The sequence below is a fragment of the Sinocyclocheilus grahami genome, unplaced genomic scaffold, assembly GCF_001515645.1.
Source record: "Sinocyclocheilus grahami isolate Dianchi unplaced genomic scaffold, SAMN03320097.WGS_v1.1 scaffold202.1, whole genome shotgun sequence".
Lineage (NCBI taxonomy): Eukaryota > Metazoa > Chordata > Actinopteri > Cypriniformes > Cyprinidae > Sinocyclocheilus > Sinocyclocheilus grahami.
In genome coordinates this window covers 74,526-97,930 of record NW_015505381.1, presented here as the reverse complement: position 1 = coordinate 97,930, position 23,405 = coordinate 74,526, and the positions used below count along the sequence as shown (strand labels likewise).

Below are 23,405 nucleotides of genomic sequence, written 5' to 3'. Positions count from 1 at the left end.
GTATAATTAGTAGGTTTTAGTAATACTACAGACGGATAGTTTCAATGGATGCGAGTTGTGTGTATGTATATACATACACATATGTATGGAAGGTTTGATAGAAATGTCCTGCGGTCAGTAAGTGACTGTAAGTGCAGCAGTCGGTCGTCTTCATCAGGTCCAGCAGTAATGCGTCTGTATTGGCTCTCGCTGGACGCTGCTGGACATCTGGATGTGATTACAGCTATCCGGGATGTGGGGGTGTTGCCTGTGTAAGAGGGACTCCTGGTCTCAGTCGGATAGTTTCAGTGGAGTGAGTTAGATTAAGTGTGAACAAAGACAGGATGAGTGTGCTTGATTTAGCGTGACTCAGACCTGGGAGAGAACAGCGATGAATGAGGGATTCACGCGCAGGGAGTTTCACCCTCTGACGACATCCGCGTGTTTGGTTTGAACAGGACCATGCTCTTTTCAAAGTGAGTAAAGTTGTTTTTTTTTCTCCCAATTATGAAAGGAAAAAACTTTGACAGCAATATGTTTTCTTTTACTAGTCCCTGATTTTTTAAAGGATTATCAAAGTGGACACTGTTCTGTATTATTTTCAGTTCTAAATTCTGATTGGATGAGTTGCGTTCGAAGCTGTATTAATGCATCAAGTTGCAGCCTGCAGTTGCTAATTAACCATGTTACTTGGTGGAATAATTGTTTATTATTATTAATATTAAAATAATAACAACAACAATAAATAATTTACTGAACATCAGTGTCTTTTTGTACAGTGTGTTTTTGGTATAGTTTATATAATGTTATATTTATTGCTATTTTGAATTAGTTTTTTTATATTTTCAGTTTTCATTTTAATTTTAGTTCATGTTTTAGTAATTTTGTTATATGATTTTGTCATTTTTATTTTCTTATATAGTTTTTTAGTAGTTTCTGTTTGACTTTAACTTTACAATTTTATTTAGTATTTAATATTTATATTTTATACAACCGTTCGTTCTGGTTCTCAAATCTGATTGGTTGAGAACCGTGAGATATTGTACTGGTATCGCTACAGGAACGCCCTTTCACAATTTTGTATCACTCCGCTTGTTCTGGCCGGGTCTATGTTTTTTTTTTATTATTCACTGAGCTAATCGTAGATTACGTTAGTTAATATAAGAAGAAGCGTCTAGCTTCGCGGTCTCTCTCTCTCATCTTGCCGCATTGTTTCTCTCTTATAACCTCATCATTTCTCACTAATAACCCAACTGAAGCAGCACATGTCCTTGATACGGATTCTAAAAGTGACGTATGTTTAACTGTTAACTTGAGCTTTGAATCTGTGGCGGAAGGAAGTAGTTCCGCACAAAAGAGGGTTTTATTAGGCTCTCTGTTGTTTCTTGTTTAATTACACACATGTTCCGTCGAACTGTTGTATAAACGCAATATCACTGGAGTACTCGAGCGATACCGGCTCTATATCAGCTCACTCCGCTTGTTCTGGCCGGGTCTATGTTTTTTTTTTATTATTCACTGAGCTAATCGTAGATTACGTTAGTTAATATAAGAAGAAGCGTCTAGCTTCGCGGTCTCTCTCTCTCTCATCTTGCCGCATTGTTTCTCTCTTATAACCTCATCATTTCTCACTAATAACCCAACTGAAGCAGCAGGATTCTAAAAGTGACACATGTTTAACTGTCAACTTGAGCTTTGAATCTGTGGCGGAAGGAAGTAGTTCCGCACAAAAGAGGGTTTTATTAGGCTCTCTGTTGTTTCTTGTTTAATTACACACATGTTCCGTCGAACTGTTGTATAAACGCAATATCACTGGAGTACTCGAGTGATACCGGCTCTATATCAGCGGCTATGATTGCCTCCGGCCTGGTGCCTCTGGCCTAATCACAGCCATGCTGATATAGAGCTGGTATCGCTCGAGTACTCCAGTGATATTGCTCATTTATGTATATTTTATATTTTTTATTTTATTAAAATTTTATTTCAGTTTTTTTTATTATATGTAATAGTTTTAACAATAACATACTGCTGATTTTAGTTTACGTTTTAGTAATTGTACTTTTATCATTTTTAATTAATAATTTACATTGTATTTATTATTTAATATACATACACTTATTTTATTTGTATATTTATTTCATAGTTTTAGTTAACAGTAACAATGCTGCTGATGTAAGACAGTGTGTATTACTGTATTAATCATATTGTAGTGCATATGCCATGTAATATGAAAAATGTCTCTTGAAAATTCTCTTTAAAGAAGAAACAGGGCGACTCTTATTAGTTAGAGACAAAGCAGAATCTGTCACACCAACCTGCAAGTGCATGTTCATGTTTACAGAGGTCAAGGTCAAGTCTTGAGCTGCTAATTAGGACTTCCAAAGGTCTACAAAGGCTTTTCTTCCGTTTGAAGTGTAGGATATTTTATTAGTCAGTTTACTGTTGGGTAACCGTGCTTGTTTGAATTGGTCACCTGGTAAATAGCTCAAGACTCGACATGATCCTTCTTCCCCCAGCGAATTGTGTCATGAGTGGATTGAATCCATTTTTTTTTCAATATGGGTGTAACTCAAAACATAGTCTCAGCTGATATGAGTGCTGAACGCTTGGAGTTGTCACAAAGCCCCAGATGCTTCTCATATGGACTAAAGTTGGGAGGAGAACATAACTGCTTAATATTTCAAGCCCAACAAAACCTCTCCACCCGAAGTCATTTTTTCTTCATTTATTTTGTTTTTAATCGCAATGAATACAAATGAACCAGCCAACTTGAACTGTAGCCAGGAATAACAATGCTTTAAGATTCTGTCATCAAATATTGGTCTTCCAGTCAAATTTAGTAAACTGAGCTGACTAGCTTTACATGCACTGCTCCATTCTTCACAAAGACCCCTAAGGAGCTGTTAGAAGTTATGGGCCCACTGCAGCCTCTATTCCTGTCCACACTTGAGACTTTTGTGAGAGTGAAACCCAATTCAAACATACTAGACTAAGTTACTTAGAGTTCTTAGTTTCTTATCACATAGATTTTACTCAGGCTCCCTGTATTTAGTAGTTATTAATTAACACATTATTAGAGAAACAAGAGCACTTTTTGTCTCCAAGCGTCTCATTATCAGACTTCTGACTATTGTCATAAAGGCTATAGTCCATTTATGCTATATATCAATTATTTTTCACACAGACTAAATATATAGCAAACAGTTTTGTGCATTTGCCAAAAATATAGCGTTACTTAATACGGGAAATAAATGGCACAACTTACATTGTAAAATAAATAAGCCCATGCACTGTAAAAAAAAATTTAATAAATAAAAAGTGTAATTTTTAAAGAAAAATACTGCAATCACTGTAAAATAATGTCGGGCTGAAGAAAAATAAAAAAAAATTATCAGAAATTGCTAGTAAATTTCACAACTAATTACAAAGAAACAGCAAATAAAATTGAAATAATGTGAATTTTTGAAGTAGAAATAGAGTAGAAGTAGAGTGAAATAGTATTTTTTTTGTAAAACATACTCCAATAAATAATGTCAAATATATGATTTTTGCAAGTAAAAAATATGAATTACCTTATAAATTATGGTGAAAACCAGTAAATAGACAGGGAATTAAATTTGGGAATTAAATACTGGATTACCGTAATAATGGAAAATAGAATTTCTAATAAAAACACTTTGTATTTTTTACAGAAAATACTGTAATCACTGTAAAATTACATTTTATGTAATTTTACATTTACATTTAGTCATTTAGCAGATGCTTTTATCCAAAGCGACTTACAAATGAGGACAATGGAAGCAATCAAAACTAACAAAAGAGCAATGATATGCAAGTGCTATAACAAGTCTCAGTTAGCTTAACACAGTACACGTAGCAAGGTTTGTTTTTAAATCATATAATAAATAAAAAGAAAACAGATAGAATAGAAAAAGATTAGAAAAGATTTTCTTTTTTTAAGAAAATAAGCAGTAGAAGAATAGAGTGCAAGTCTAAAAGGGACAAGTTTTTTTTTTTTAAGAAAATGATTAGAATAGAGAGTTGCTAGAGTTAGAGGGTCAAATAAAGGTGGAACAGAAGTGTTTTTAGTCGTTTCTTGAAGATGGTTAAGGACTCAGCTGCTGGGATTGAGTTGGGCAGGTCATTCCACCAGGAGGGAACAGTTAATGTAAAAGTCTGTGAAAGTGATTTTGTGCCTCTTTGGGATGGCACTTTTAGATTCAAAATGTCAAATATATGATTTTTGCAAGTATAAAAATATGAATTGCTGTATAAATTACGATGAAAAACAGTAAAAAGACAATGAAATATGGGAATTAAATATTTTATTGCTTAATAATGGAAAATAGAATTCTTAATAAAATATACAGTAAATAGACAGTGAATTATGTTAATTAAATATGATTAATTAATGGAAAATAGAATTTTCAGTAAAAACTCTCATTTTTACAGAAAAACACTAATCACTGCAAAACATGTAAAATATGTAAATCTAAATCATATGGTTCTTACAAGTAAAATAATATGAATTACTGTATGGTGAAAAACAGTAAAAGGACATTACCAGAAATCCCTGCATGACACATCACATGATTATGTTTCATATAATCAAATAATTTTGTTTCTTCTTATTTTTAATATGAGTAATGCGCACATTAGGGTGTTTTATGTTGCATTTTCTGTTATTTAATGAATGTTTATTGCATTATTTTATTTTTGTCATGTGCACCATGTTTTATAGACAGTTTATGATTCATCGTTTGTCTTTGTTTTACCACCTGTATTATCATGATGGTTATCAGTAAATTTTAAGGTTAAAAGTAGATTCTGATACTTCAAGTAGATTGGTATATATGTTAACATTAAATCATTTTAGGAAATATGTAGTTCTATAGGTTGACAAACAGTTGGTAAACAGGCACAAATATGCCATCTTGTAATACCTGTATCATTGTCGCAGTCAGAGCTTTACTGTAAATAGGACAAGACTTTTTTTTTTACAGTGTGCACTGTAAAGCTGCTAAAGAAACTAGCTGTATTTCTTACGTTGTCGTCTTTTTCCATTTCAAACTCGTACCTTTCGGGCTGTGTTTTCTCGGCGGCTGTGATGAATGATTTCCTGAGTTATCTGGTGGTTTCCACTGAATGTTCAGATGAGATTGATGGCACCGTTGCCCATTCTGGAGACCACGGCGGTTCCTCAGCCCAATATAGAGACAGCGAGCGTTTCCTGAGAGAGGGAACATTTTTTTACTGAGAGTGAGTCTGATGAAGCAAAGCTTGTTCTGTTCTCAGACATCAGTCACAGCGTTTATGTGAACAACCTCAGCTTATGTCTGTATGTTTGAGGTTCAGCTAAATGCACTTGTCTACAGTGGTATTTTAGTATTATTTATACTACTATACTACAGTATTATAGTATTTATAAATATTTTGAATTAGCTTTTATTTTTTTATCTTATTTTTAGTTTTTTTTTTTTTTAAATATGCTCTATATACTTTTATTCTGTTTTTCAAATATTTTAGCTTTAATTTATTTTTATTTCAGTTTTAGTAATTTTAATACTTCAACTTTTTATTCAGTTAGTTGCCAAGTCAGCATTTCTAATTTCTGCAAATTTTTTTTAAATAATTCTTAGCTATCTAACATTTTGTATTTTATTTCAATTTTTTCAATGAATGATCATTTTTAAAGTTGCATGACTTTTTTATTACTTAAAAGCAAACATTTTTTGCTTTTGATTTTATGATTTTATTTTCTTATAAATTTTTTTAAATCTTAGCATTCATTAATTTTTTTTTATTTCAGTTTTAATTTGAGTAATTTTAGTACTTTTATGTCAGTTAATTGCCGAGACAACATTTCAAATTTTCACACATTTATTTTTTCGTGTTTTTCTTATCTAATATTTATATTTAATTTTATTTTAACTTCAAACAAGTAACCTGGCAACCACCCAGTACACCTTAGCAACTGCTTTGACATTTACCTAGAATGCTTTAGCCTTATTACAATGAGTTTTTCACATTGGCAACCCGTTTTTATTTTAAATTTAGCTCATTTTAGAAATTTCATGTTTTTTAAAATAGTTTTTGTTTTTATATTTTAGCTTTAATTTATTTTTTTATATTTTATTTATATAATTTTTATTGTATTATTTTATTTATATATATATATATATAGTTTTTTTTTTTCAATTTTAGGTTTGTGATTTTTTTGTTGTTGCATTAAATACATGTTTTTAAATTTTTCTTAAAGTGATCTAATATCTATATTGTATTTTAAAGCAATTTAAATAAGTGTAAAGCAATTTAAAGCTTTTTTTCAATTAATAAAAAGATTTGTAAGTTTTATGACTTAATGATATGATTTTTGGACATTTTTCGCACATGGTCGCACTCTTATTTTCTTTAGAAAATGTAAAAATCTAGTCATTGACTTGTTCTGTGGTCTTCTCATTATGTAATATCTCAGCGTGGTAATCACAGTTCCCCTTCAAATGAAGCTAAAACTAGCTGACACAGACTTTGGCCGACTTTTGGCTCCAGTGTGCCACCATTACATTTCAAACGGGTGGAAATAGAAACTGATGTGGAAAAGAAAAGCATTAAGAAATGTCTTTGCGGGAGTCGTCTCTAACCGTTGAGACATGTAGGCAAGTCCGTTCTCTCCCCTCTGTGCCGCACAACCTGTAATTAGCACAAATTGCTGGCTCCTTAAGTTGTTCTTCCGAACATCAACAAGCCATTTTTGTCCTCTGATTCTTTGGCACCCATAATTCCTTTTTCCATCTCCGTAGACTCTGCTGAGTCGGACACCACAAAGTACTTCAGACCCAGCGTGATGCAGATACAGACAGACAGACAGAGATCTAGTGATCATGACTCAGGTTCATTCTTCAGTGGCTCTTTAAAGCACCTTCGGTTCAGATAGATGGTCCAAAACCATCTTTCACTGCATCCATCCGTATTTTCTCTTGTTTTCATGTAAAAATATCTCAACCCTTTGATGCAACAATTATAAAATTACTGAATTTTTTTAAAGAATTAAGTTACCGTTTTAAGAGTTAAAAATGGTATTTATTTATTTTTCTTTACACTTCTTCATCTTTTTACTTTTATTTACAGATGTATTCTTTTTTTTTTGTATTAAGAATAAAATAATTCCCAGTCTTTTCTTCCTGTTATTTTTTGAGCGAATTATACATCTGTTTTCTTCAACTTTTTACTTTTTTATTAAGAATGTAATTATCACATTCTTTTTTTTAGATTTTTTTCTTTTTAATTGTATTATTTTGTGAAAGTTAAACACGCATTTACTTTACTGTTTTGTTTTTAATTATTGAGAATTTATTTATTTGTTCACTGTTTATTTTTAATTAATTTAAAATCAATTTAATATTCATAATCTTTGATTTTTTTGTTATTATTATTTTTTTTTTACTTTTAATTTTATGGAGTTCCACACTTGTCTACTTTGTCTTTTTGTCATTTTTTATTATGAATATGGCAGAAATGCTAGTCTTGGAAATGCCAGTCTTTTTATTATAATTTTGAAACAATTATACATCTTTTTACTTTTTATTAGGAATGTGATTATTTTTTTATTATTATTTATTTATTTACTTACTTATTTTTTTCGGATGTTAACCATCCATTTATTTCAGTGTTTTTACTTTTCAGGAATATAAGTATTCCCACTCTTTTTTTCAAATTTTTTTATTTGGATAAAGTGAAACATTTGTTTATTTAATCATTCCAAAGAATATAATAAAGAATGTAATCGTTCCCAAACTGTATTTTCCTTGAAAGGTTTTATTTTGAGAGTTTCCCACATCTATTTACAATAGCGGATAGTGTAGGTATCGTAGAGCTACTTAATGAATCACAACTTGTTGTATTTATTTTAAAAAAGAGAGCACAATGACATCTGAAGAGGAGAGTTTGGAGAGGAAAGTTTTCAAATGTGCAGATCTCACATGGCATTTGTCTTCACATACATATGTATGTTTCAGGCCTAAATCACATCTTTGTCATGCAAGACTGAAGATGAATCATTATGATCCTAGTGTGGCTTTCCCTCTTTCAGAACAAATGGACAAACCCCAAAGCCGTAGCGTTTGCCAGAAGAAAAAAACATTCATAGTTACGGCACTGCTGCTTTGCCATTCATAAACTCACTGACCTTAAGAACAATACAGTTATTTTAAACCTCTCCCATCACTACCCATCATTCTTCAATAATACATGCATCTACATCCCTTCCAATGTTTTTGGGAAGTAAACGCAAGCCTGCCCCAGAGCCAGAACTGAGCTTGTGTGGTCGTATGGTGAAGACATCTGTGCCTTTATGAGACCCTGCTGTCTGTTCCTGGGTCAGGTAATGGAGCATGAAAGTTCCCATAGGAAAGACAAGTGACAAATGATTTCTCTCTATACTATCTGAATGGTTTCTCCTAGACAATACTGAGATGAAATTGAGATCAAATAATGCTACTCTGATCTTTCTTCTGAGGAAAAGATTTCAGTCTGAGGAGAGGTTTGTTCTGAAAGCTATGGAAGCTTAATTTCAGTACGGAATACAAAAATTAAAACAAATATTTGTGACTTTATTTCTCACAATATCAACTTTGTTTTCCCTTAGTTCTAAGAACAAGTCAGAATTGTGAGACATAAACTAAAAATGGTTAGATATAAACTCAGAATTGTGAGATATAAAGTTGTAATTACAATGTTTGAACAATTTCTGTGGCGAAAAAAAAAAATTATTTAAAGAGATTTAAACTCGGAATTCCGAGAGTCAAAATTGCGAGATGTAAACTTATGATTATGAGTTTAGAACTTGCAAATGCACAAGTCTGATTTGTCAAATATAAATTCACATTTTGAGAAAAGAAACAACAGAATAGTGAGATAAAAAGTCACAATTACCTTTTTTTTTTTTTACTCTGTTGCATAAAAAAATAATCGCTCGATTTAAAGGGTTAGTTCACCCAAAAATGGAAATTCTGTCATTAATTACTCACCCTCGTGTTGTTACAAACCCGTAAGACCTTCATTCATCTTCGGAACACAATTTAAGATATTTTTGATGAAATCTGAGGGCTCTCTGGCCCTCCCATAGATAGCAAGGTAACTACCACGTTCAAGGTCCAGAAAAGTACCAAGATGATCGACAAAGTAGTCCGTGTGACATCAGTGGTTCAACTGTAAAGTTATGAAGCTACGAGAATATTTTGTGCAAAGAAAACAAAAATAACAACTTTATTCCACATTTTCGTCTGCGTCACTTGTGAACGCGTGTACCATGACGCGAGCGACCATGACAACGTCATCATGCCGGATCTGGGTCAGCGCCGGCGCCACCACACACTCGCGTCATGGTACTGTCGTGAACGTGCGTCCAAAGTGACGCAGTATACTCTTAAAAATAAAGGTGCTTCAAAAGGTTCTTCACAGCGATGCCATAGAAGAACCATTTTTGGTTCCACAAAGAAGCATTCAGTCAAAGGTTCTTTAAAGAACCATCTCTTTCTTACCTTTTTATAATCTGAAGAACCTTCTTTCACCACAAAGAACCTTTTGTGAAACAGAAAGGTTCTTCAGATGTTAAAGCTTCTTTATGGAACCATTTAGACAAAAAGGTTCTTCTATGGCATCGTGAAGCACCTTTATTTTTAAGAGTGTAGAGACGAAAATGTGGAACTACTAAAATGTGTCACACTACTACTTTGTCGATCATCTTGGTACTTTTCTGGACCTTGAACGTGGTAGTTACCTTGCTGTCTATGGGAGGGTCAGAGAGCCCTCAGATTTCATCAAAAACATCTTAAATTGTGTTCCGAAGATGAACGAAGGTTTTACGAGTTTGGAACAACACGAGGGTGAGTAATTAATGACAGAATTTAGTTTTTTGGGTGAACTAACCCTTTAAACTCTGAACTCTGAGAAAAAAGTCAAAATTGCTAAATGTAAACTTGTAATTACAGGTTTAGAACTTGTAATTGTGAGATATAATCTCGCAATTCTAAAAAGAGAGAAGAAGAGTAGGAATTGTGAGATAAAATTCACAATTATGATTTTTTTTTATTCAGTGGCAGAAACAAAAACAAAAAGTCAAAAATGCGAGTTGTAAACATGAATTAATCAGAAAAAAGTCAGAACTGTGAGGTAAAAAAAATCACAAATACCTTTTTTAATTTTGTTTATTCTGTGGAGGAAAAAATGTCCGAATTGCGAGATGCAAACTAAGAATTACTAGTTTTATAATTTGCAATTATGAGATAAAAGCTTGCAATTCTGAGGAAAAAGCTCAGAATTGTGAGATTGAAAAAAATCGCAATTATGTTTTAATATTTTTATTTGCTGACAGAAATGACTTTCCATAGAAATCCAAAGTGAGAGTAAACGCACTAATTTCTTCAGTCCAGATCTACTCTTTCTGAACACTCTTAAAAATAAAGGTGCTTCACGATGCCATAGAAGAACCTTTTTATCTAAATGGTTCCATAAAGAACCTTTAACATCTGAAGAACCTTTCTGTTTCACAAAAGCTTCTTTGTGGCGAAAGAAGGTTCTTCAGATTACAAAAAGGTAAGAAAGAGATGGTTCTTTAAAGAACTTTGACTGAATGCTTCTTTGTGGAACCAAAAATGCTTCTTCTATGGCATCGCTTGAAGAACCTTTTAAGCACCTTTATTTTTAAGAGTGTACATCAACTATTGATTCATTTGTGTCTCATTTTTGTCTCCCCAAAAGAAATGTTAGAAGAGAAAGCAGAAACAAACTTGATTCTTAAATTAATCATAATAGTAATTCTCTTGACTCTGAGAAATACAGTATGTCCTATTGATTCATTTGTGTCTCATTTTTGTCTCCCCAAAAGAAATGTTAGAAGAGAAAGCAGAAACAAACTTGATTCTTAAATGAATCATAATAGTAATTCTCTTGACTCTGAGAAATACAGTATGTCCTGGGTGTGGTACTGTGCTATCTTGCGTGATTCAAGCTTTCCTCGTTTCTTCTAAGCATCTGTATCTCCTCTGTCTGTGTGTGTGTGTGTGTGTGTGTGTGTGTGTGTGTTTTTGTGTGTGTGTGTGTGTGTGTGTGTGTGTGTGTGTGCAGTTGGGACGAGAGCAGCTCCATCAGCAGCGGTTTGAGTGATGGTTCAGAGGAACTCAACGCCAGCTCATCTCTCAACTCCCTCCCCAGCACACCTGTCGGCTCGCGACGCAACTCCTCCGTCATGGTAAGCAGCGCAGACCAGTTTTGTGTGGATCAGGGTTTTGTGCACTGAAAGGTTTGGGTCTTGTTTTTGAACGTTGCTTGTTTGGATTTAGTAGAACTTGGCATATATATACAGTGGGGCAAAAAAGTATTTAGTCAGCCACCAATTGTGCAAGTTCTCCCACTTAAAAAGATGAGAGAGGCCTGTAATTTTCATCATAGGTATACCTCAACTATGAGAGACAAAATGAGAAAAAAAAATCCAGAAAATCACATTGTAGGATTTTTAAAGAATTAATTGGTAAATTCCTCAGTAAAATAAGTATTTGGTCACCTACAAACAAGCAAGATTTCTGGCTCTCACAGACCTGTAACAACTTCTTTAAGAGGCTCCTCTGTCCTCCACTCATTACCTGTATTAATGGCATCTGTTTGAACTCATTATCAGTATAAAAGACACCTGTCCAAAACCTCAAACAGTCACACTCCAAACTCCACCATGGCCAAGACCAAAGAGCTGTCAAAGGACACCAGAAACAAAATTGCAGACCTGCACCAGGCTGGGAAGACTGAATCTGCAATAGGTAAGCAGCTTGGTGTGAAGAAATCAACCGTGGGAGCAATTATTAGAAAATGGAAGACATACAAGACCACTGATAATCTCCCTCGATCTGGGGCTCCACACAAGATCTCACCCCGTGGGGTCAAAATGATCACAAGAACTGTGAGCAAAAATCCCACAACCACACGGGGGGACCTAGTGAATGACCTGCAGAGAGCTGGGACCAAAGTAACAAAGGCTACCATCAGTAACACACTGCGCCGCCAGGGACTCAAATCCAGACGTGTCCCCCTGCTTAAGCCAGTACATGTCCAGGCCCGTCTGAAGTTTGCTAGAGAGCATTTGGATGATCCAGAAGAGAATTGGGAGAATGTCATATGGTCAGATGAAACCAAAATAAAACTTTTTGGTAAAAACTCAACTTGACCAGAAGAGGATTGGGAGAATGTCATATGGTCAGATGAAACCAAAATAGAACGTTTTGGTAAAAACTCAACTTGTCGTATTTGGAGGAGAAAGAATGCCGAGTTGCATCCAAAGAACACCATACCTACTGTGAAGCATGGGGGTGGAAACATCATGCTTTGGGGCTGTTTTTCTGCAAAGGGACCAGGACGACTGATCCATGTAAACGAAAGAATGAATGGGGCCATATATCGTGAGATTTTGAGTGAAAACCTCCTTCCATCAGCAAGGGCATTGAAGATGAAACGTGGCTGGGTCTTTCAGCATGACAATGATCCCAAACACACCACCCGGGCAACGAAGGAGTGGCTTCGTAAGAAGCATTTCAAGGCCCTGGAGTGGCCTAGCCAGTCTCCAGATCTCAACCCCATAGAAAATCTTTGGAGGGAGTTGAAAATCCGTGTTGCCCAGCGACAGCCCCAAAACATTACTGCTCTAGAGGAGATCTGCATGGAGGAATGGGCCAAAATACCAGCAACAGTGTGTGAAAACCTTGTGAAGACTTACAGAAAAAGTTTGACCTCTGTCATTGCCAACAAAGAGTATATAACAAAGTATTGAGATGAAATTTTGTAATTGACCAAATACTTATTTTCCACCATAATTTGCAAATAAATTATTTAAAAATCCTACAATGTGATTTTCTGGAATTTATTTTCTCATTTTGTCTCTCATAGTTGAGGTATACCAATGATGAAAATTACAGGCCTCTCTCATCTTTTTAAGTGGGAGAACTTGCACAATTGGTGGCTGAATAAATACTTTTTTTCCCCACTGTATAAACTGCTGCCCAGCACACAGAGCACACACAAACTTTGTGGTGTCCAGGGACTTAGAGTGGCGGCCGATGCTGTGAGGGATAGAAACACTGACTATTAGAGATAGAATTGGGATTTATTGTTCAAAAGTGCGGTCACATGACTGAAATATTGCAGGCAAAAAAGGTCCAGTCTACTGCCAATAGGGTCTTAGATTTTGTCAAGATTTTTCTGAAGAAAGATAAACATGTATAGTGATGAAAGCCAAAATATTAAATGTTTAAAGAGGGGGGTCAAAATGGCAATTTTCACCTGAGATTCGGAGCCAAATTACAGTAGTGTAAAAATGACTTCAGAAAGATGGCATCATCATCATGTTATTTTCACACAGAGATTGTTAGTAAATCTGTTGACTTTAACCATCTTTGTTGCAGTATATGCCAGTTGTGAACATTGAAAAAATGGGAAGAAGCATTTTTAACGTTTTTTTATCTCCAAAGTTTGCAAGCCTATAACTCGGGAAGTATTAAAGATATCTTAAAGCTCTTTTAGATTTCGGGTCTTTACCATCGTTCCCTTTTGGCATCTTCATTTTTAGGCCCTATATGATTCAGTTCCAGAGATACTGGGATCTAAACATGGCTCCAGGAGTAAATTGTACACATTTTCAGTAGTCAAAAACCTAATGTGGGTCACTTTGCATTCAGCTGATACTTTGTTTCTTTTAAAAAGGAAGGTCTAAAGAACAAATAATGTTGAAAGTAGAAATGTATCTTGTTTTCCTCTATCAAAACAGTTAAATGTGACCCACTGCAGCAAGCAGGACAGTCCTGCACTCACGTGTTCTTGCAGCGGTCACACTGATACTGGAACTTGTAGTTGATGTCGTAACTGTGGCAGCGGGAAATCATCGGTAGCTCAGGATGAGCCAGCATCGCTTTACGAGCATAAAGCCTCCAGAACGGCCCGTGCCCGTCATCAACATTGTTTATTAGCCATGTGGCAGCATGACACATTTCATGGACTAATGTATCCCGTAACCGATCTGTAATTGGAAACACATTGCGTTTATCACCAAGTGTCGAGAGCGGTTGAGAATTTTAAATCTGTAATGACAAGTACCTGCAGAGTCGCAAACTTTGACAGACAGCTCGATGCGGGCATATCGTTCCCCAGAGCCGCACTCCTGGCCTGAGATGCAATATCCTGCTGTCTTGCGCATCTTCTTGTTCCATGAGACAGACATGTCAGCGGGAAGCTGAGGGGTTGGAATTGATATTGAAACGATTTAAAGTGGAAGTGAAATGTGTTTTTGGCACTGATAATGCCCAAATGTATTCGAAACCCAGCTTTACCTAAAATCAGATTTAAACAAAGTTGATGACACGTATATTTTTGTAATTTCTATCTAGCCAGAAAGCCACCATGTTGGAGGAACATAGCTGTCTATGTAATTGGGTTGGTTGGCTTTGTGGAAAACTATGGAAGCCCATTTCCTCCACTGAATAGAAAATAATAAAGTTAATTGCGACATTCTATCTTTTGCAATTGCGAGTTTACATCTCGCAATTCTGACTTTCTTCTCTGAAATTGTGCGATATAAACTCATAATTCAGATTTTTTTTCTCTTGCAATGCACGTTTTAAAGTTGAGAATTGCGAGACAGAAACTCACTCAGTTTATACAGTGGGGCAAAAAAGTATTTGGTCAGCCACCAATTGTGCAAGTTCTCCCACTTAAAGATGAGAGAGGCCTGTAATTTTCATCATAGGTATACCTCAACTATGAGAGACAAAATGAGGAAAAAAAATCCAGAAAATCACATTGTAGGATTTTTAAAGAATTAATTGGTAAATTCCTCTGTAAAATAAGTATTTGGTCACCTACAAACAAGCAAGATTTCTGGCTCTCACAGACCTGTAACTTCTTCTTTAAGAGGCTCCTCTGTCCTCCACTCGTTACCTGTATTAATGGCATCTGTTTGAACTTGTTGTCAGTATAAAAGACACCTGTCCACAGCCTCAAACAGTCACACTCCAAACTCCACCATGGCCAAGACCAAAGAGCTGTCAAAGGACACCAGAACCAAAATTGTAGACCTGCACCAGGCTGGGAAGACTGAATCTGCAATAGGTAAGCAGCTTGGTGTGAAGAAATCAACTGTGGGAGCAATTATTAGAAAATGGAAGACATACAAGACCCTACTGTGAAGCATGGGGGTGGAAATATCATGCTTTGGGGCTGTTTTTCTGCAAAGGGACCAGGACGACTGATCTGTGTAAACGAAAGAATGAATGGGGCCATGTATCGTGAGATTTTGAGTGAAAACCTCCTTCCATCAGCAAGGGCATTGAAGATGAAACGTGGCTGGGTCTTTCAGCATGACAATGATCCCAAACACACCGCCCGGGCAATGAAGGAGTGGCTTCGTAAGAAGCATTTTAAGGTCCTGGAGTGGCCTAGCCAGTCTCTAGATCTCAACCCCATAGAAAATCTTTGGAGGGAGTTGAAAATCCGTGTTGCCCAGCGACAGCCCCAAAACATTACTGCTCTAGAGGAGATCTGCATGGAGGAATGGGCCAAAATACCAGCAACAGTGTGTGAAAACCTTGTGAAGACTTACAGAAAACGTTTAACCTCTGTCATTGCCAACAAAGGGTATATAACAAAGTATTGAGATGAAATTTTGTTATTGACCAAATACTTATTTTCCACCATAATTTGCAAATAAATTCTTTAAAAATCCTACAATGTGATTTTCTGGATTTTTTTTTCTCATTTTGTCTCTCATAGTTGAGGTATACCTATGATGAAAATTACAGGCCTCTCTCATCTTTTTAAGTGGGAGAACTTGCACAATTGGTGGCTGACTAAATACTTTTTTTCCCCACTGTATCTACTGGAATACACTGCTAGTTAATAAATAACCAAGCAGGTTTGAGACATCATATTTATTTTGCACTAAAAACAAACATGCTTAAATGTTCCAAATGGGATACCTTCAACTTTAGATTGCAGCTGTTGTAAAACCATGCAGACCGTGAAAGTCTATGGAGCAACACACCTCACTTTTTTCTGTTTGATTTAACAAACTAAGAGATAAGAAATGTTTTTCTGTGGTAGGAAAATATCCAGAACTCATCCAAATAATCAAGTCAGTCATGTTCCTAGAGTTCCTAGGTCTGTGGTTTAGATCAGTCTAGATCAAGCTACAACTTAAAATTATGCTGCAATTTGAATATGAAGTTGGCTATATCCTGTCCATGAATTAGAAACATTACCGGCTGTTGGTACGATTTTGAATTTTTTTTAAAGAAATTCATACTTTTATTAAAAAAGAATGCGTTAAATTGAACAAAAGTGACAGTAAAGACATACGTAATGTTATAGAAGATTTATATTTTAAATAATTGCTGTTCTTTTGAACTTTCTATGCATCAAAGAATCCTGAAAATACATTGATAATAATCATAAATGTTTCTTGAGCAGCAAATCAGCATATTAGAATGATTTCTGAAGATCATGTGACACTGAAGACTGGAGTAATGATGCTGAAAATACAGATTTGCATCACAGGAATAAATTACATTTCACAATATATCCAAGTAGACAACAGTTATTTGAAATTGTAATAATATCTCATAACATTTTCTGTTTTTACTGTATTTTTGAACAAAGAAATACAGTCTTGGTGAGAATAGACTTCTTTCAAAAACATAAAAACTAAAACTCACCAACCCTTTTTACTTAACTGATCATATGGATAATTAGCAATACATTTTTTTTTTTCATTTTTCTTCTGAAATGAAATATGAACATGCAACCAGTGCTTAAAAACTCAAACTGGATGCGGGCACCAAGGCCCATATTAAAACGACTTCCATATCTGTTTTTGACATAGTTTTTCAGTTCCTTCTCTTGTAAACACTGACATAAAATAACCTCGGAGGATTTGTTCAGTGTCGAGACGAGAGAACGCAAGACATCTTGACAGTTTCAGGCTGTGGTTTGGTGTTTCTGCCATCTTCAGTTTAACGTGTCTCTGGTTTGGTAGTCTGCTGTTTTTCAGTGGTACACATACAGCCTGAACATCTCTACAGCTGATAAAAAGCTAAATGAAACAGTTTCTGGTCTGTTTTTGTCACACTAAGTTGTTAATGTTATAGAAGCATCACAAATAATGCAACACGTGTATCACATTCCCCCCCTGCAGTCAAAGTCAGGCCGGGAGAGCCAGTACTTACTTTAAAAGCCTGCCTTTGGTTTTCTTGGATGAATTAAGAGCAGCTGTTTCTCATTGGGCACGTCATTTGCTTGTTTGAAGCGCTCGCTATCAGTTCACCATGAAATCAAACCTTTGTTTTCCTCGTCATTAGAGACACAAATGTTAATTCTCATACAGACAAAAAGGGAACAATATGACTTTTAATAGATTTATGTTGCTATGGTAACATGATCATCATAGCATGGTTACATGAAATTTTGAAGATGTTTTTAATGTGCCATCTGGTCTTAACTCTAAGACGGTGTGAAAAGAGAAATGTCATATTCTTGGCATTGGCAAGTGCTCGCAATGCGATGTCCAACGTTTTTATCCATAATTGGCATGTTATATATAATGCAAAGTTATATGCATCTGAGAAATGTGCTCTGTTTCTTTCATGTAGACTTCATTATTGAAGTAAAACCGTGTCCATAGAACAGCATCAGAGGATCCAAGTGTAAATGTGGGAAAGTCTTTTAGAGTAAGATTCCCTGAGCTCTGTTTTTTTTCTTCTTCTTGAACGCTCATATTAATCTTTATGCTTTACAGTCAACACAGAGGATGGCTTTGGATTGCGGTTATTACATTCTAGATAACAGAAACACTTGCATCATTCATAGTGTATTTGTGTATTTCAGTGTGTTATGAGGCCTCTGTCCATTTGGTTTTACCTTGGAAAAACGTTACATCATAAATGAAGGGAAAGTAAGTCATAAATGAGCTTGCATGGAAATATGCACTTAATAATGTCCAAGTCATAAAGTATAGACTAATTATATATATAGACTAATAGACTAATTATATATAATTCATGTATATTTCAAAGTATGAAATGCATATATTTTATCATTTTATTAATTTTAGGGTCAAGATTTTATAAATGTTTTTGAAAGACGTCTCTTCTGCTCACTGGGGTTGCATTTATTTGATCAAAAATACAATAAAAACAGTAATATTGTGAAATATTATTATAATTTAAAATAACTGTTTTGTATTTGAATAAGTTTTCAAATGTAATTTATTCCTGTGATGCAAAGCTGAATTTTCAGCTTCATTACTCCTCATTTAGCATCATTACTCTCATTACATCTTCATTGTGCACCTTCAGAAATCATTCTGATATGCTGAGTTGCTGCTCAAGAAACATTTCTGATCATTATCAATGTTGAAAGCAGTTGTGCTGCTTCATATTTTTTTGTGGAAACAGTGATACATTTTATTTTTCAGGGTTATTTGATTAACAGAGATTTCAAAAGAACAGCATTTATTTGAAATGTAAATCTTTCATAACATTATAAACGTCTTCACTGTCACTTTCGGTCAATTTAATGCATTCTCGCTGAATAAAAGTTTTAATTTCTTTAAAGATAATCTCAGACCCTAAAGTTTCGAAACATTAAAATGTTGTATAGTATGATCTCCCATATTAAATCTGCTCTTCTAACAGACGCTGTACCCTGTGTGTGTGTGTTTAGTTGCGGACAGATGCAGAGAAGCGCTCTCTGGTGGAGAGTGGACTGGCGTGGTACAGCGAGGACAGCAAGTCCTTACGGACAGCTGATGGAGTTTATGACACAGGCAGCCTAAAATCAGAGCCTTCCAGCAAGTGGAGGAAAACTCGGCTACCGGATGGTTCTGCGCAGGACAAGACAGGGAAAGGAGAACTGAAGAAGCCTCAGAGTCTAGGACAACCTGGGAGCTTCAAAAAGAGCCGCAATCCTCCTGTGGGCGTCACCTCTCCCATCACACACACTTCACAAAGTGTGCTAAAAGTTGCAGGTAATGATTTTTTAAATGTTTATTTTGTTGTTATTTTTGTGTTTTATTTAAACATTTATTTTATATGATTTTTTGTTTTGGTATTTTATTTGATATTTTATTTATCTTGTTATTTCTGTTTTATTTTATTTGCAATTTAATTGTTGTATATTGTTTTGTATGTTATATGTCATATTTTATTATTTATTTGTTTGTTTATTTTATGGGGGTATGTGTGCTAATATTTAGGTTTTAGCTTTGACATAAACAGATTGTATATTTGGATTTAAACATATTTTAGACATAAATTCATTAGGGGGACCAGTTCTTGGCAGCAAAACAAAAACTTTTTGTTCTTTAAACATGCATCTTCACTTTGTCATCCAGCATGCAGCTCCAGAAGGATTATATATTAATGGTACTATATCATGAGTTGGAAATGAATCAGTTGGACAAACTTCTACGGTTGTTTATGTTACGGCTGTCATCCATAACCTGCTATAAATGAAGACCATGTGCTATACAGAGTTTGGTTAAGTGTCTCTTCAGCACATATCAAAACGATGACTCTGGTGGAAGCTAATAAAGAACCACATGAAAACTATCGACTTAACTTCGATAGTTCAAAGTTCTATCATCATTTACTCATCCTCATATCAATCCATGTTTAGCTTTTCTATGCAATGAATGAATGCATACAGTGACCAGGGCTACAAGAATAGACAATAACAAACCTTAAAAGGGCCATAAAGGTAGTCCATGTAACTCAGTCTTCTGATGTCATATGATAGATTTCTATGAGATTTAAGTCATTAGCCACAAAAAAGGAGGGGGAATCCTCCTTTTTGCTGCATCTTTCAACCCTCATTAAGTCATGCTGGTTTAGTATTACATGAGGATGCATAAATCAGGGTGAATTATTCCATGAACTCTTCTTCATGATGTTTTTGACTTTCCTCAAGTGCCTGAGCAGATTTCTTGAGAGAGAAGCCTGTCAGGTTTATCTTTTCACCATCTTCCACTGATGCAGTTTACCTGTAGGCAGCCTAACCTTTCTATGCTGGATCCATAGTTTACAATGACATTTAAATGTCAGCGATCCAGTGTACTTAGAAGAAAACCAGCAGCTGTTTGGCACCGTATGGCATTTTACTTTGTCATACCGACGTCCTGTTATTAAAGTACAAATGGCAAAAATATAATCACCAATTTAAGGAATATAAAGCCTAGCCTAGCTGGTTTCTGTTGTTTTTGGGTTGTGTGGCCACTTTGAAGCAAAATTATTCCCTATATATAAAGAAATTGATACTTTGATTCAGCAAGGATGCATTAAATTGATCAAAAGCGACACTAAAGACATTTATTTATTAATGTTACAAAAGATTCTATTTCTATTTCAAATTGATTCTGTTCTTTTGAACTTTCTATTCATCAAAGAAGCCGGGAAAATAAAATGTATCACAGTTTCCACAAAATATTCTGCAGCACGAGTGTTTTCGTTATTGATAATACAATAATAAATGTTTCTTGAGCAGCAAATCAGCGTATTAGAATGATTTCTGAAGATCATGTGACACTGAAGACTGGAGGAATGATGCTGAAAATCCAACTTTGATCACAGGAATAAATTACAATTAACAATATATTGAAAAAGATCCTAGTTATTTTAAATTGTAAAAATATTTCACAATATTACTGTTTTTACTGTATTTTTTGATCAAATAAATGCAGCCTTGGTGAGCCTAGGAAAAGCATTATGTATGTAAAAAAAATGCATACTGAGCACACACTAGCTATACACACTACTGTATATACTGCATAAATCATAAGAGTAAGTATATACTACTGTATGTACTATGTAGTAGTATGTAGCTACTCGACTAAAGTCTGGAAACCATAACGTTTTCGTTATAAACAGTATATCTAACAAATGTGTTTTTAAAAATATTTTGCATGAAAAGTGTGCTTGAGTGATCTCATAATGGCATTTTCAAGTGGAAAAATTGAAATTATATGCAAAAATAAATCATAGATAATAAGCAGGCATGTTTTTCAGGGATTTCCCAGCATGCCACGCTCAGATAATGCTCTCCACTTGATGATAGTTTATCCGTAGGCACTTTGAGAGCTTCTGTTATTAGTGTTCGTTCAGTGATTAAAGCTTCATAGAAACTCATCTATCAGTAATTAGTCCTCCAAACGTCATTAAACCTCATTAGCTGACAAATTCTTGCTTGCTATTTTTGATTGTAGTATGCAGATGTGTGTTGTGTTGACGCACTGCTCGGGTCACGTGTGTGCTGGTGTTTAGATCTTGTGTAGGCCGAGACGCTCTTTATCTTTGAAGTGTCTGTAATTAAATACAGATGCCTGCTTGCCCTCGTCTTCATCAGCGATGACTCACACACTGTAGATTTAGGCCACAGAACCTTAATCATGGCTTCAGTCGGGTCCTCTCCATGATATTTAAAGGTACTAAAATAAATGCAATGGGATATGTCTAAAAACATTTGGTATTTTTCTCACAGGTTGCTTTTCATATTTAATAATAATCAATGGAGTACGAACATCCAAAGGTTTCTGGGTTTTGCTTTCATTTGGATTTGGCTTGTTTAAAACTGTATGTTTTTTAAACATTGTTTTAAAAGATAAATAGTGTTGTTAATGATGACTAAAGCTAAAACTATTACTTTTTTGGTTAACTGAAGTCAGTGTTAGTTTAGTTTGGCACACTGTTATTGTTGTTATTAATATTTTGAATCAGTTTTTATTTTTATAGCCTTTTCATTTGAATTTCAGTAAAAATCTTTAGCAAAAATTGTGTCTTTTTGTCATTTTCGTAGTTATTTCAGTTTTAGTTATTTTAGTATATCAAGTCAAACTAAATACTGAAATAAAGCTGAAATAAAATCAAATATTATATATTAAATATTAAAACATTTGAGACTTGAATGAAAATTTAAAATGTTACCCTGGCAACCAACTGGGGAGAAAAACAAAATTTACTAAAACAAAACTGGAAATAAAAACAAATTAAAGCTAAACAGTAATATAAATCTTTAAAAAGTATAGCAAATTACTAAAATTTAAAAACTAAACGTAAACCAAAAATATATAAATAAATGCTAATTCAAAACTTTAGTAAATACCCAAATAGATTATAAAATATATGAAAATAAAATTTTAACGACAAATAAAACAATACAACATTTTTAATTGAGCAGAAATTTGATAGAGATATTGGTTTGTAAAAAATGGAAAAGATTGTATAGTTTCAGTTGACCTTTATGAATGAAGTAGAGAAGTCTAAATTATATAAAAAGTTATAGATCATATCTCATTTTAAAGGAGTGGATTTTTCTGAACAATACAATGAAAATATTTTTCTGAAATGACAAAAAAATTAAGCTACCTAAAAGTATTCAGTATTTCTGAAGCCAGTGTAGTAGTGTTGTGTAAATCTAAAACTAATATTTCACTCTGCATCTATAAGCGTTGGTGCTCTTGGGTTTAATGCGCATGCACAAACGAGTGGCACTTAATGACTGTTGTCTCTATTCTTTATAGTTTCTAAAGGAGACACTAAGGCAGTTGACAAGGTGAAAATGTCCGTCAAGGCAACGAGTCTCCAGCGTTCCCGCTCCGATGCGGGCCGGGACAACGAGCACCGCAAGCCTCCCTCAGGTCTGGTCAAACCCTCCGCCGGAGCCTCCCTCGGTTACAAGAAACCTCCGACCACCGGAACCGCCACCGTCCTGACAGCAGGAGGCGCCACTATCACCAGCGGCTCGGCCACTGTGGGCAAGACCCCCAAGTCCTCGGGCATCCCCATCAAACCCGTCCCAGGCGGAGGCGGACGCAAAAACAGCCTGGACGCCAGTGGCTCCGAACAGGGTTTCCTGGCGCCCAACGCTCGCGGGAGCATTCAATATCGCAGTCTGCCACGGCCTGCCAAATCCAGCACTATGAGCTTGACTGGACGCCCTTCCTCTCGCCCTGTTAGCGGCAGCATCGACGTCTGTCTCCTCACCCTCAAACCCGTACCGCCTCTGTCCAACACCATGCCCACCAGAGGAAGAGATGGAGGAGGCTTGAAAGCGGCTAGTCGCCCGAGCACCACCGGACCCGTCAACCAAACGGACCGAGAGAAGGAGAAGGAGAGGGCCAAGGCCAAAGCCGACCTGGAGATCAGCTGTCTGAAGGCGGAGAACCAGAGCGACAGCTGTGGAGAGACTGTGGAGAAGATCCACCGAGTGCGGAGGACGAGCACGAGTAAATACCCAGAACTGTGCTCTCCGACCAGCACGCCAAGGTACCACCCTCTGCACAAATACATAGATCAAATCAAATTCACTGCAATCAATTCATGATTTTAGTAAATAAAATTATGGAT

At 35.3% G+C, this 23,405-nt stretch overlaps 1 protein-coding gene across 1 annotated transcript in view; it reads left to right on the top strand.

Annotated features, from left to right (window-relative positions):
• Nucleotides 1-23,405, top strand: part of nav1b (neuron navigator 1b) — a 75,755-nt gene that overhangs the window by 24,162 nt on the left and 28,188 nt on the right. The window contains exons 4-6 of the mRNA XM_016285835.1: nucleotides 11,104-11,227; nucleotides 18,730-19,033; nucleotides 22,580-23,324. Coding sequence (XP_016141321.1) covers nucleotides 11,104-11,227; nucleotides 18,730-19,033; nucleotides 22,580-23,324 — 1,173 coding nt within the window. The remainder of the gene's footprint in view (nucleotides 1-11,103; nucleotides 11,228-18,729; nucleotides 19,034-22,579; nucleotides 23,325-23,405) is intronic.